Source organism: Euprymna scolopes, chromosome 34 (assembly GCF_053919585.1).
Source record: "Euprymna scolopes isolate OS-2025 chromosome 34, ASM5391958v1, whole genome shotgun sequence".
In the NCBI taxonomy this organism is placed as follows: Eukaryota; Metazoa; Mollusca; class Cephalopoda; order Sepiida; family Sepiolidae; genus Euprymna; species Euprymna scolopes.
In genome coordinates this window covers 79,731,004-79,746,025 of record NC_136515.1, presented here as the reverse complement: position 1 = coordinate 79,746,025, position 15,022 = coordinate 79,731,004, and the positions used below count along the sequence as shown (strand labels likewise).

General features: G+C 32.2%; 1 protein-coding gene across 1 annotated transcript in view; it reads left to right on the top strand.

Moving 5' to 3' along the window:
• Positions 1–15,022, top strand: part of LOC145259307 (spindle and centriole-associated protein 1-like) — a 147,152-nt gene that overhangs the window by 48,611 nt on the left and 83,519 nt on the right. Inside the window, exons 9-10 of the mRNA XM_080117191.1 lie at positions 10,592–10,741; positions 12,037–12,230. Coding sequence (XP_079973317.1) covers positions 10,592–10,741; positions 12,037–12,230 — 344 coding nt within the window. The remainder of the gene's footprint in view (positions 1–10,591; positions 10,742–12,036; positions 12,231–15,022) is intronic.

Here is a 15,022-nt window from a genome sequence, read left to right as displayed (position 1 = left end):
TGGGGAAACAAATACTACGATAGAAAGCGGAAAGCTTGACTGGCCCCAGGCCAGGTTTAAAAGCTATTTTCATTTCTGCGCTGACTCCTATGATTCTTAACTTTATTTCCAACTCAATAAATTCACTGTCTTCTTTGGCGTAACAGTTAGTGAGGATAACTAATTATCGCATGTTTTCGAGTTCAATCCCACCTCTTTCTCTCTCTCTATCTTTTTTTAAATTTTATTTCGTCTTTGTGCCAATATTCTCTACCCACGCAAAAGTTAATTACCAACTCTTTTTTTACGTTCTTTTTCCACCTTCGTGATACAGGTTCGAGCCTGCCTGCCTACTACCACTTTTTTTTTGCTCCAGACAACTGGGCAATGCCGAGGACTCCCACTAGTTTATAATATAAATCTCATCTGTCTTTTTAAATGTATGTATGTATGTCTGCCTAAAACTTACAACAGAGGTGACAGATTTTTACGAGATCGGTATCGTTTTGAAGCACGACCCTTCGGACAACAAATATTGAAAAATTGGCTAAAAACATTAATTCCTTCACCCTCAACTGGGCACTTTTCTTCAAGGAGGGGATCACTTTTTTTGCCAATATTTTCAAAAATCATCCCTTCTTTTCGATTGACTAGCCTTAATTTAAACCTTTGCCACTTCCAGTTTGACGACGGACGCAAAGACAAAGACTCACTTTTTTTTTTTCACATTCTTTTCCTCCTTCGTGGTATGGGTTCGAGCTTGCCTGCCCACTACAACTTTTTTTTTTTTTTTTTTTTTGCTCAACACACACTTAAAAACACCCGGGCAACGCCGGGCACCCAGGCTAGTTATATATAAAAAAAATAATAATTGTTTATTACTATATATATTTACTATTATTATTTTATTTTTTTATAGCTACATACTTATTACTACATATATAATGCATTATTTATAACTAACGGGACCTGTGGAAATTCCACAGCAGACTCATTCATATGTAATATATTGATGTTGGCATTCTGTAGATGTTCAGCGTAAATAGAAAAGCTCTGATATTATTGTAGCTCTTTTATTAAAACTATAAAAGTATTTATCTAAGCTAGCAAGGACACCAGACATAGCTCGATCGTAAAGTATGCTTAAGTATTATATTTTAATTCTTGCAGATTTTGTATATATTATTATAGAGTTAATGTTCTATCGAATTTTATATATTATAAAGTTGCGATTTCAAAATTAAAAAATATATATCCGTATGACTTGGGTGCATCAGTTTGAATTGAAGCTGAAACCAAAACTTATGAATATATATATATATATATATATATATATATATATATATATATATATATATATATATATTAAGTAATGTGATTTATAATTTAAAAATTTTTAAAATTTTTTAAATTTAAAAATCAAAATTTAATTAAATTAAAAATCAGTTTCATAAGAAGGAACAACAACAAAGTCAATTATCTGTACGATCGTTTCGGAAATGAAAATGCAATTAAAGCTCTACATAAATTATTTAAAAATTATGGACTTAGTATAAAAATCGACCCCAATAAAAAAATTGTTAATTTCTTAGACATAACCTTAAATCTTGAAAATTCTACCTTTGAACCATACCATAAACCTAACCAATCACTTCTATATGTCCACAATCAATCAAACCACCCTAAATCAATATTAAAATCAATAGTTCCCAATATCGCTCTAAGAATTTCTAGACTGTCTTCTACTAAATCAATATTTACCAAAAATGAAAAATACTATAATGAAGCCCTTAAAAACTCTGGATATAATTCACAAATTAAATTCACAAATGAAAATGATAGAAACATAAACTGCATTAAAAATAAACCTATTAAGAGCGTAATAACATATAATATGGCAATGTCTTCCCGTATACGAGTTAAGAAAAATAACCAGGAGACAAAAAAAGATAAAACCAAACTACAAATATTAGATAATAATATAAATAAACAACAAACTAAAACCCGCAAACGTAAGAATAGACACAAGGAGATCCTATGGTTCAACCCCCCGTATTCCAAAAACCTAGAAACAAACATAGCTAGAGAATTTTTTAAAATATTAGATAAGAACTTTAAAGCCCCCCATAGATATAATAAGATTTTCAATAAGAACACAATTAAAGTCTCTTACTCTACTATGCCTAACCTTCATCAGAAAATAATTAGCTCTAATAATAATAAAATTAATAAACTACAAAATGCAACTATACAAAATACATCGGACTGTAACTGTAGAAGAAAAAATAAATGTCCCCTACAAGGCTCATGTAAAATTAAAAATGTTATCTATAGCTGCACAGTATCAAAAACTCCAAATATACAAGAACCTATCAACAGCCATAACTCAACTACCAGATTAAATAATAACACCAACTTAAATCAATCTACCGATCAATTATTAACCAACCCACCACATTATAATCCAACAATAGACCTAACGGAAAATAATCATAATAATCAAGAGGTAATATATATTGGTTCCACATCTGGCCCAATAAAACATAGAATTTCAACGCACAAACATTCTTTTAAAAATAACTCTCTATCAAACCAAACTACTCTATCCAACTATATTTGGCAACTAAAAAATAGCAATATTTCTTTCAACTTAAAATGGCAAATAATTGAGACTTGCAAATCATATAAACCAGGAGATAAATTTTGTACATTATGTACAAAAGAAACCCTAAAAATTTTAAAATATGAAGATATAAAAAGCACAACCAAACTAGTAAATTCAAGACACGAGCTTCTATCATGTAATCATAAACGTTGGTTTAAATTTAATAAATATAAACCACCTTAAATCATTAAAAATTACTCATTAGTAAAAATAGATTTTTTTTTTTTTTTTTAATAAATTAAGTTAAACCAATTACCGCCCTTAGACTCGTAAATCAAATAATAAATAAAGCCATGACAATTATCTCCCCTTAAAAACTTGCAAAAAAAAAAAAAAAAAAAAAAACTCTCTCTCTATAGATATTAACTGTAGCGTCTTTAAATCAAAATACGCTAACGGAAACAATTTACTGCACGAGCGTCGCCCTTTTAAAATTCATCATTCAATAAAATAAAAAGCTATAGCAAACATCTAAATGACTACTTTAAATACAGTTCCTGATTTCAAAAAAAGAAAAACCAAAAGGTAATTATATATCTATATATTTTTAAATCAAATTTATTATGTAAATTCAAAAAAAGATATATTTTTTCTACTCATTTCTATCTCTAACCTATACCAATTTTCTTATTAATTTTCTTATAAATTTTAAATCCAAACCTTTTACTTCAATTTTTCAGATTCATCTGCCTTACTTTTAATGCTAGGTTTATTTTTGGTGTCTTTTCAATTCAATAGAAATCCTCCTAAATTTGCTGATGAGGAGACCGTGCTTACCAAAAAAACTATGTATAATTGTTCTACGTGACTTCATGTATACCACAAATAAAAAGCACGGATTTCCGAAATGATCGTACAGATAATTGACTTTGTTGTTGTTCCTTCTTATGAAACTGATTTTTAATTTAATTAAATTTTGATTTTTAAATTTTAAAAATTTTAAAAAATTTTAAATTATAAATCACATTACTTAATATTGAATTAGCTCTAGGACATTTAACTATCGAGCTTATTATATATCTAAATTACAACGAGCATTTCCTGTATTTTAATTAAACTAGTAATTTCACTATTACATTAAAATACACTTAGCTCTTTAGACTATTATTCTAATCTCCTTTAAATTTATATATATATATATATATATATATATATATATATATATATATAATAAAAAATACAATTAAATTTACCAAAATGATCCAAGATGGTAAAACTAAAGTATGTTATAAATATTAAACAATTAATATTATAAAGTAATCTCAACCAGATGTAAAAGCTCGATAAAACCAAATAGGAGATAGAGCTTATAATACGAGCAAATAGTTCATAAAACATGTTAAAAAACACTTTGAAAAAGAGTTAAAAACATATTTAATCTTAAAAGGAAACACTAAATAAGTGGATAGTCTTTAAGTCGTGGAGTTTCAAAGAAATACTTTCCTTCTAATCAGAGGATAGGAATTAGCAAAATGCGGGATCGGATTTTGCATACAAAAGTATTTGATGAAACTGCAAGTAAGTCAAAGATCTTACTTGATAACTAAAAGTGAAACAGAGGGAATATGGTGAAGAAACTCTGCGGATTAAGGACTATCCACTTATTAAGTTTTTCCTTTTAAGATTAAATATGTTTTTAACTCTTTTTCAAAGTGTTTTTTTAACACGTTTTATTAACTATTTGCTCGTGTGTATATATATATATATATATATATATATATATATATATATATATATATATATATATATATATATATATATATATATATATAAACTTGAGTTCCTTCAGTTATAATCGAAACCAAAACCAAAAATGTGAAGATTACTGGAGTGCCATCAGGTATAATTGAAACCGAAACCAAAACTTCTGAAGAATTCTTCGTAAAAATTGGAAGTCCATAGCAATTAAACGACTCGGATGTAAGTGTGACACAGAAAATAAATAACGCACACGCTATCGTATTAATATATAGATTAATCATATTGTGTTAAATTCTATACTAGGTCTGCTTAGTAGTTGATTGTTGCGCAGCATATGAACTTTTATTATGTGATTCATACTTAAAAAATCCCGGAACAAAATGGTATCTTTTTTCAATGCCAATTTCTAAAGGAGTCTTTAAGGGGAATTGCGTTTTGAGATAACAATCGCAATTTTGTAATTAGATTTTCTCATTCCAGTGTATAATGCATGGTATCCTAAATGACAAGTCCTATAACGCCTGTGTACAAAATAGGAAATTGACCTCATTTTTCTTTTTTCTTTTTTACCCTTTTTAACTCCCCCCTCTCTCTTCTCCCTTCTGCTTGTTTTGTCCGTTGGAAGTGACATTTTCCGGCAGAACATAAGCATGCTCACATACATTCATTCTAGCAAGTTTCGTTGGGAAATGATCAACAAATTAAAAAACAAAAAAACAAAAAAAAAAATGGTGAAGACTAAAAATTTTTAGTTTGATATTAAAATGTACCCGGCTTTGCCCGGTATTAAACGTCATGTTAAATTCCCTAAAAAGATAAATAAATAAATAAATGAAGTAAAAAAAAAACAAACAAAAAAAACGAATCAAAGCGAAACATGTGCATGATGCGATTATTATTAGACCCGCTTGGGCGCTTGACACCATCTTTCAAAAACGTTTTCAAAACTCATGAAACAGTTGACAAACAAATAAAAATCCGATGACCTCCAAGTACCAATTTTTCAAGTTTTACCTCTTAGCAGCCCTTTTTTTATGAAAACCGATTAAAAAGTTTTCCATATATCTAAATATCCTATATACTAAATTTCAAATATGTAGATCTCCTTTTTTGCTTTTTTCTCTTTTGTGCCTTTTTTTCCGTTTTCGCTTTTTTTCTTTCCTTTTTTCTTCCTTCTTTGTTCCCATTTTTCCGTTTTATTTTTTCCGTTTTCAATTTATTTTTTTTATTTCCCCTTTTCTATTTATGCTCCTCCTTTTTATAGTTTCCGTTTCTTTTCTTTGCTTTCTTTTTCATATTTTGCATTTTTAATTTTCTCCTTTTGTCTTTATCCTTTTTTATCTTTTAAGCTTTTTTTCTTTTTCCTTTTTTTCTTATTTTTCCCTTATCTTTATTTTCCTTTTCGTTCTTTCTTATTTTTTCTTATTCTTAAAATATAAAAACACGTGAAAAAAGTTAAACTATTTTTCTTTTTTATTTTTCCTACATTTTTTCATCAAAGTTTTCCTTTTCTCCTTCACCCTTTTCCTACTTTTTCTTTTTCCCTTTTTTCCTCTTTTCCTTTTTTATTATTCCTATTTCTTTTTATCCTTTTTCTTGTCATTTTCCAAATATAAAGAATGCAAAGAATGTTATTTTTTTACTTACTTAAAACTACTTTGTAAACTGTTTAAAATTATTTTGTAAAACCTTTTCCCACTTGACACCATCTTTTGTATTAAGTCGTCTTTCTTGTGTCGAACTCTTTGTAAAAATAACAAAATAAAGTTGAGTTGTAATTGGATTCACCTGCAGAATTCGTCACTCCATAATCACTTTTAATTGACATGGAATTGTTAATTAAAAAATTCTGACCCATCTTTTTCTTATGATTTTACAAAAGAACATTTGTGAGTAATTTTTTTTTTAGGGTATTTTGATGTCAGTAGGTCCATTAGTATTTTTTACGAGTGGAACATGTTCTTGAATTCACTGTTTCAAAAAAAAAAAAAAAAATTAGCATTTATATTTTTTATCTTCTCTCTAATAAAAGTAACTGCCCATGTCCCGGCGCTGCCCAGGAAAGGAGATTAACTCAAGAGATTCTATGGCCCAACCTTGAACAATCATCTGTGAATACAAAAAAAAAGAAAACTCAAACAATTTAACTTAATATTTATTCATTTGAAAGAAATTCTAGGAAATAGAAATTAATACCAAACTTTTCCTATTTTAATTTAACACCTATTTGATTATTTTTAACTAGAACAAGAAATCTTTGATATCAGGAACCAAATCTGATTAAGCACTGATTGCTGCAAAGTTTGAGTTGCAAGTTCTGTTTTGCTTTCAATGTGATTTGATGTAGAAAAAGTAAAAGAAAAAAGATACACAATGAAAGAATTTGAAGTAGGTTTAGCAGGTAATAAAGTAATTTATCAGTAGACAGTAAGTTGTTCACTTGGATAGACAAAAGGGCAATAACAATAGCCCTGAGATATATTTAAATTTGGTTTGTGGGTACTTTAAGATGGACTGGGTATTATCACTCTGGGGAGTGTCTATGAGTTTGGGACAAACAATCAGAGTTTAATCACAATAAGAACGATTTACGGATGAAAAGTCCAGTTTATGACAATATAATTGAAAGTTGTGAGTTCAGTTGGACTTAGGACGCAGTTGAAGATGGATTGTTGCTCGGAATTGATGAAGAAGTGAATTAATCAACAAATGACAGCCTTGACAGAATGTACATATGGATCTTAGCATTTAGAAGGTCGGGGATGTCACACACAAAGCCAGAGTTCATAAAGTGTCACATTTTGTGTTTTCCTTTTGTCTCCTGTGATTTTGTTATATTTTTTTAATGCTTGTGAGTCCATGTGTAAAAGACAACACGGCCATGAGAACAGAGGATGAAGAAAAATCTGCAACACACAATGTTTGGGGTCAGTGACTTGTTAGTGGGGCCATGTGACATCACAACTGTTGATGACCTGAAACTTTGGTACAGAAAGAAACAGTAATGTTTGCAGTTTTTTTTTATAATGTTGATGACCTGAAACTTTGGTACAGAAAGAAACAATAATGTTTGCAGTTTTTTTTATAATGTTGATGACCTGAAACTTTGGTACAGGAAGAAACAATAATGTTTGCAGTTTTTTTTATAATGTTGATGACCTGAAACTTTGGTACAGAAAGAAACAATAATGTTTGCAGTTTTTTTTATAATGTTGATGACCTGAAACTTTGGTACAGAAAGAAACAATAATGTTTGCAGTTTTTTTTATAATGTTGATGACCTGAAGCTTCGGTACAGAAAGAAACAGTAATGTTTGCATTTTTTTTTATAATGTTGATGACCTGAAACTTTGGTACAGGAAGAAACAATAATGTTTGCAGTTTTTTTTTATAATGTTGATGACCTGAAACTTTGGTACAGAAAGAAACAATAATGTTTGCAGTTTTTTTTATAATGTTGATGACCTGAAACTTTGGTACAGAAAGAAACAATAATGTTTGCAGTTTTTTTTATAATGTTGATGACCTGAAACTTTGGTACAGGAAGAAACAATAATGTTTGCAGTTTTTTTTATAATGTTGATGACCTGAAACTTTGGTACAGGAAAAAACAATAATGTTTGCAGTTTTTTTTATAATGTTGATGACCTGAAACTTTGGTACAGGAATAAACAATAATGTTTGCAGTTTTTTTTATAATGTTGATGACCTGAAACTTTGGTACAGAAAGAAACAATAATGTTTGCAGTTTTTTTTATAATGTTGATGACCTGAAACTTTGGTACATCAACAAAAAGAAGTTATTGAAGTTTTCTCCCTCAAATTGTAAAAATCCTCCCCCAATTCCTAAAATATTTTTCAGCAAATGCAAACTTTTTTTTTTTACTTTTCATTTCGTCTTCCATGGGATTAACAAAACCCTGCCATCTCAACACCAGCTTAAAAGTTTCTCGCTACCACCACAGTATCACATGTCCATCTCGCCCAGCCCACACTTTTTTCTCTTCGACCACATAGTCCTTTTTTCTTTTTTCTTGTGATGCAAACCTGCACACACTTGCTAATTTGCATAGTTCTTCGACGGCTGCTACTACTGCTGCTACTACTTTTGCTAGCCATCTATCCTTCTGACTGCTGCTGGTATTTTCACACATGCTCATATGTGCTCTGTTACACTATTGGCTGCTCACATCCCTAAGTGATGCAACACCACAAGTTTTTGCACCTTCTTTTTTCTTCTAACAGTAATAATGTATGTAACAAATAAAAACGAACAACAAATAACTCCATTATTTACTCTGGGATTTAGTTTATATTTTACAGCAAGTGCAGCTAGATAAATTGGAAGGTGATGGTGGCTCAGTGGTTAACAACATCGACTGGGTGTCCCAAGTTCGAATCCAGTTAGTTCCACAAAAATCACTTTCACTTAGGATGTTGGCAATCTTCATGTAATCCCATAATCTCTCATGTCTTTCTAGAAAGAATTTTAACTGGAAAATTATCAGGGAAACCAATGCCAACAATAGAATCTTCAGATTCATATGATTGCAACTTCCCTTTCAAACTCCTCTACCACTGAAGCCACACTCACCCTAATTTAGAATATAAAATTCATAAGTTCTCGCCAGTCGCTTCCATCCATATCCCCGTCGGAGGAGATGCCGACGTTAGGTTTTTGTAGTTCTTACAGAAAGGTGTAAATGTCCTCCTACATACAGTGCCTGGTATTTTCAAACGGTCACTCATCTGATACTGACCAGGCTCAGTGTTGCTAAATTATGCCATATGTACACAAGTACTGTTCAATTAACGTTGAATAGAAAGAAAATTCAGTGGTTCAAATTATCTTCACGCTGACAACGTCCATACAGAGTCATTGGCTGATGAGGCCATGTTATTCGTGTGAAATATAAAAGAAAGAGAGTGGTAAAAAATAAGAAACTGGAAAAACAAAAACAAAAAAACAAAAGAACAAACTGTTTACTTTGATGTTAAACATACATGATGGAGGAACAATCTTGTTTCTCTGTCACATACTTCCTCCCATGACGTAGCTTCCAGAACACGTCGGTTCTTAACTTCCAATCGACATTCATGATTAAAACTTGGTGGGAAAGTCAGGCATAGAGTGAAGTTTACTTGTGCCAAGTATGGTTGGATTACAGAAAGGATTCTGAATTTTATCAACGATTCCATGAGTGGTATTTTATTTTTGGTCACCTAATCAAGTTCTGTTATTCATATTACTATTATTTCAGCCCGGCATTGCCCGGGTGTTTGGTGGTGTATGTTGATAAAAAAAACAAAAAAAAAGGTCAGTTTTTTTTTTTTACTTTGACCCCTATTATGACCCCTTAAAATTTATTGCTTTTGGCTCAAATCAAGTTATTTAGATCCATGTCAAAGGAACCTATATCTAAAATTTAAAGTGTTTAGACCCAAAATTGGCGAAGGAGTTTGGTAGAATTCTCAAAGGTGAAACCGTTGAACTTTGACCCCTTAACAGCCAAATTTCTGGCCGAAAACGAATTACAAAGATTTTCCTAAATCTCAATACCCTATATATCAAATTTCGAGTCTGTAGACTTAAAATTGACAGAGTTATTGTGTAGGGAAATGTACACAGGCACACAGACAGACAGACACGTTCACTTTTATAGATATATAGATTTAGATTTTTCTGAAGACTGTACTCATCTTGAGTGTTATTTTTTATGTTTCGATGTAACCTCTAAACTTGTTCAGGTCTATTTTATCAAATTTGAAAGTCTTTATGGCAAACTCAGAAATCTTTCTGCCAAACTCGGAAATCTGCATGAAAGCTCGAACAGAACCTTTCATTTAATCCATAGGGTAACATGGTCTTGTTCTATCAGCCATGATTGAGTAAAATCCTAAGTAATTTGAAATTGTATTTTTAGTATCACCCACACTGAGGATTGAACCTTCAACTTCCAGAAGAGTGTAATTTGGAACTGAATTTTGCCAAGTATTTTATCCACTATGCTATGGGTTCTTGGCCTATGAATAAAGCTCTTTATCTACTATGCTATGGGTTCTTGGTGTAGCGAATAAAGCCCTTGGTGAAAATAACACTTAAGATGAGAACAATAGTCTGAAGAATCCAGATGATCAATCTTCATCTCAAAAATTGAGGAACATAAATTCTGTTAAAAGTTTCATCCGATAATTTCCAAAAGTTCTTTTGTTTTATCAGTGATTTTTTTCTTAAATGATTTTCAGTTGAAGACTCTCCACCAACCACAACATATACGAGCCAAATTGATATGGAACGTTTTCGTAGACTTCTGGCTGCAGAGGAAGAGAATTTAAAGAATGCTTGCGCCACTCCAAAGCAACAGGACATCTTTTCCAAAATTCAAACTGACCCTGGTAAGTTCCATTATAAATTTTTTGTTGTATTATAAGGTCGATTTGCCTTAGGACAAATACATTGAAAACATTGCCAAGTCTACTTCAAGGAAGGTGGACTCCCTCTACTAGGGATGCACCAATATGGAAATTGGCTGATTAATAAGTTTTTTAATGCTGTTCTATTAGCAAATTTTGTTGCCATAAATGGTACTAAACTAATATATAAACAGCTAAATGTCTGTCTGTCTGTCTCCATATTTTCAAACTCTATCTCCTCTGAAATGAAAAGTCGCAGAATGGTGCTAGGAGCCTTAAATGATTGGATTTTTTATGGATCGTCCTTTTATGGGTCTTTAGCCGGTTAAATAGTTTTTAAGGGGTCAAAAAGGGGTCAAAATTTAAAAAATCGTTGTACATTTTGTACATTCATCTTAGTTTATTTTTAATTTTTAATCAATTCATATGCGTGTCACGTTGGTACAGTGGTAACGTCACCAGCTTTAAAGAAGTAAATAACAGAATCACAATCATATCAATGGCAATATCTACAATTTTAGCTCTGAGGATATTTCTGTCAAAAGCTATTCTGATATTTGGTTTAAATTTAATAGGAAAGTGAAAATTAATCAATCAACCAATTAATGGACAGAGAGATCAATAAGGCTGATTAATCGGTGCACCCCTACTCTCTACCATGCTAGAAAACTATTTACATCTACAAAGACACCAATCATTCATGGAATATCATTGCTACATCTAGGCTGATGCATCTACCACTGGTTTCCCACTCGTAGACAAGGTTAAAAAATGAGTCTCCAATCTAATAGATCTCCCAATATCAACCAAGCTCAAACCTCTGTCCCATCACTGCAGTGTTGTATCTATGTGCTTGTTTTACAAGTACTTTAATAGAATGTGCTCTGATGAACTGGTAGCCACTGTACTCCTTCGATCTAAATACCCATAACTAACCTGACAAACACCAAAATCCCATTACTTCACAGTTGACGTCCCTTCATAGTGGAAAGCCTTAATTTTAAATAGTTTTCTCCTTCAAACAGATGAAGTTTAAAATTTCCTCCCTGTCTCTTGCTTCCCTGACTGTACTAAATTGCAGAAATTTAAATGTAATGTGAACATATATCTTGCTGCTCAATTCCCTACAAAGTGTCCTTGTAGACATGGTCCCAAACTGTAGCCCCTTATGTCCAAGTGATATTGTACCTTGCTTAGGGTGAGAAAAAAAAAAAAAAAAAAGCGATGCCGACTTCATAACAATTTCTTTGTATTCTTTTCTTCATTTTCTTTTACAGAATCTGAATTGGTTGATGAAAGTTTAGCCACCCCCGAAACACGCATGTTTGGAAGACCGATTTCTGCGGCCAACGATACAAAGAAAGTAAATAGGGTTCGGAAAGTAATAGCTGAAAATCCTGCACAATCAGAAACTCAGATCGTCTTGGACGGGACTGCTCCTTCCACACTTAAACTCTCAGATCTGAAAAAGGTAAGTTTGTTTGAGATGCTGCACGTGCTTGTTGTGACGGGCATATGTAAAAGTGCCCGAGAACAGTGTGGCATGCTCTCACTAGACATCCCTTGAAGTACCAGAATGCACTTGCTCTGGAGCAATATATGGAGGACACTAGAGTCATTTGTCAGTGACTTTGTAGATCACTCTTAGTCTATGTGAATGCTATCCTTCAAGTTTGTATTGGTGCGTTACTAGTCTAGGTTATATCGTTGTTTTCATTCGAGTCTATATTGGCATCCATGGTTGAGTCCGCGTCAACGTTATGGTTTAAGTTTGTTTTGTCATTATTTGTTGAGTCTGTGTCAACGTTATGGTTCAAGTTTGTTTTGTCATTATTTGTTGAGTCTGTGTCAATGTTATGGTTCAAGTTTGTTTTGTCATTATTTGTTGAGTCTGTGTCAACGTTATGGTTTAAGTTTGTTTTGTCATTATTTGTTGAGTCTGTGTCAACGTTATGGTTCAAGTTTGTTTTGTCATTATTTGTTGAGTCTGTGTCAATGTTATGGTTCAAGTTTGTTTTGTCATTATTTGTTGAGTCTGTGTCAACGTTATGGTTCAAGTTTGTTTTGTCATTATTTGTTGAGTCTGTGTCAATGTTATGGTTCAAGTTTGTTTTGTCATTATTTGTTGAGTCTGTGTCAACGTTATGGTTCAAGTTTGTTTTGTCATTATTTGTTGAGTCTGTGTCAACGTTATGGTTTAAGTTTGTTTTGTCATTATTTGTTGAGTCTGTGTCAACGTTATGGTTCAAGTTTGTTTTGTCATTATTTGTTGAGTCTGTGTCAACGTTATGGTTCAAGTTTGTTTTGTCATTATTTGTTGAGTCTGTGTCAACGTTATGGTTCAAGTTTGTTTTGTCATTATTTGTTGAGTCTGTGTCAATGTTATGGTTCAAGTTTGTTTTGTCATTATTTGTTGAGTCTGTGTCAATGTTATGGTTTAAGTTTGTTTTGTCATTATTTGTTGAGTCTGTGTCAATGTTATGGTTCAAGTTTGTTTTGTCATTATTTGTTGAGTCTGTGTCAACGTTATGGTTCAAGTTTGTTTTGTCATTATTTGTTGAGTCTGTGTCAACGTTATGGTTTAAGTTTGTTTTGTCATTATTTGTTGAGTCTGTGTCAACGTTATGGTTCAAGTTTGTTTTGTCATTATTTGTTGAGTCTGTGTCAATGTTATGGTTCAAGTTTGTTTTGTCATTATTTGTTGAGTCTGTGTCAACTTTATGGTTCAAGTTTGTTTTGTCATTATTTGTTGAGTCTGTGTCAATGTTATGGTTCAAGTTTGTTTTGTCATTATTTGTTGAGTCTGTGTCAACGTTATGGTTCAAGTTTGTTTTGTCATTATTTGTTGAGTCTGTGTCAATGTTATCGTTTAAGTTTGTATTGGTTTTACTAGTTGAGTCCAAATTAGTATTTCTAGTCAAGTCCGTGTTGGCGTTTTCATTTGAGTTCATGTTGGTCTCACTGATCGAGTCGTGTCAGTGTTATTCCTTGAGTCTGTATCAGCGCAGCTATTGGGTATGTGTCGGTGAAGAAACAAAAATATCATATTCCAAAAGTCACATGAATTGTTCAGTGTACTTTCGTCGTGCATGTAAGTTGAAATTCCAACCTCGACATTCAGTTCGACAGAAACTGGGTCATTTCGATGTCCTTTTTGCTGTTGGACTGATGCAAAATGTTTTGTGTAGCCCTAGAAGGTCCACCCTTCCAGGCCTTGCTTCTTGGATTTCGGGAGGAGCAAGTTTATCGCTTGTTACCTGAGGTGTCCTCACCAGGGAATGCTGACGGGGTTACTTGGGCATATTTTTGCAGGGGCAAAGTGCTCCTCTTGAAACACTGATTCATTTTCCCACCTTCTGACCTTGTTTCCCATCCTCACGTTGTGGAAGAGAAGTAAATATCTGTCAAGTAATTTTATTTTCATGAAAAAATCATTTTTAAGTGATTAATGGGAATTTGTAGGCATTACAACAAATCTCAAACAAAGTTTGAATTGTTGCTAAGTTATCTTCCTTTGTTTCTAGCATTTGTTTTCAAAATGACAGGCAAGACAGTCTCTCCTTGGTTACTCATAAAATTATTTTTCTTATGGTTTAAGATAGTAGACTAGCCTTAACTTCTTCCTCAGGGCAAAGTGCAAAATAAAACCCTGCACTGACAAGCTCTAATCCGTGTCGCATTACGTTTGTGTTTCATCCCTGTGAACGTTTCACAATATTTCCGCAGAATGTGCTCCAATGAATTTATTGCACTTGCACCTCAACATAAATATTCCTGACACACCCAACTAGCAGCAAAGTTACACCTCTTCACTGTAGAAGCCCTTAGATAATGGAAGATTTTCTACTCTGTAATCGTTTTCCTCAAACAACTTGCTTTTAGAATTTTCCTTCCCCTCTGGTCCTTGTTTCCCTGGCGACACCAACATGAAGAGATTTAAATGTAATGTGAGCAAACACATCTTGCTTCCCAACTACCCACACAGGTTTGTCCCTATAAATCTGTCCCTGCAGTGGTAATATATGCTTTGCTTTGAATGAAAACTAAAAAAACAATTTTTTAATCTATAAATATAAAAGCGAAAATGTATCTATGTTTGTATGTGTGTTCGCTTTTTCTGAGAAGTGGTCGGTCGCCTAACAACTTTTAAAAACTTTTTATATCACATATAAATCGTAATATATCACAGTTAACAACGAAGCTCGCCTGTCTATTTAATTTGCTCGACTTTGGGAAGATAAATATTCAACATTTGTCGCTCGC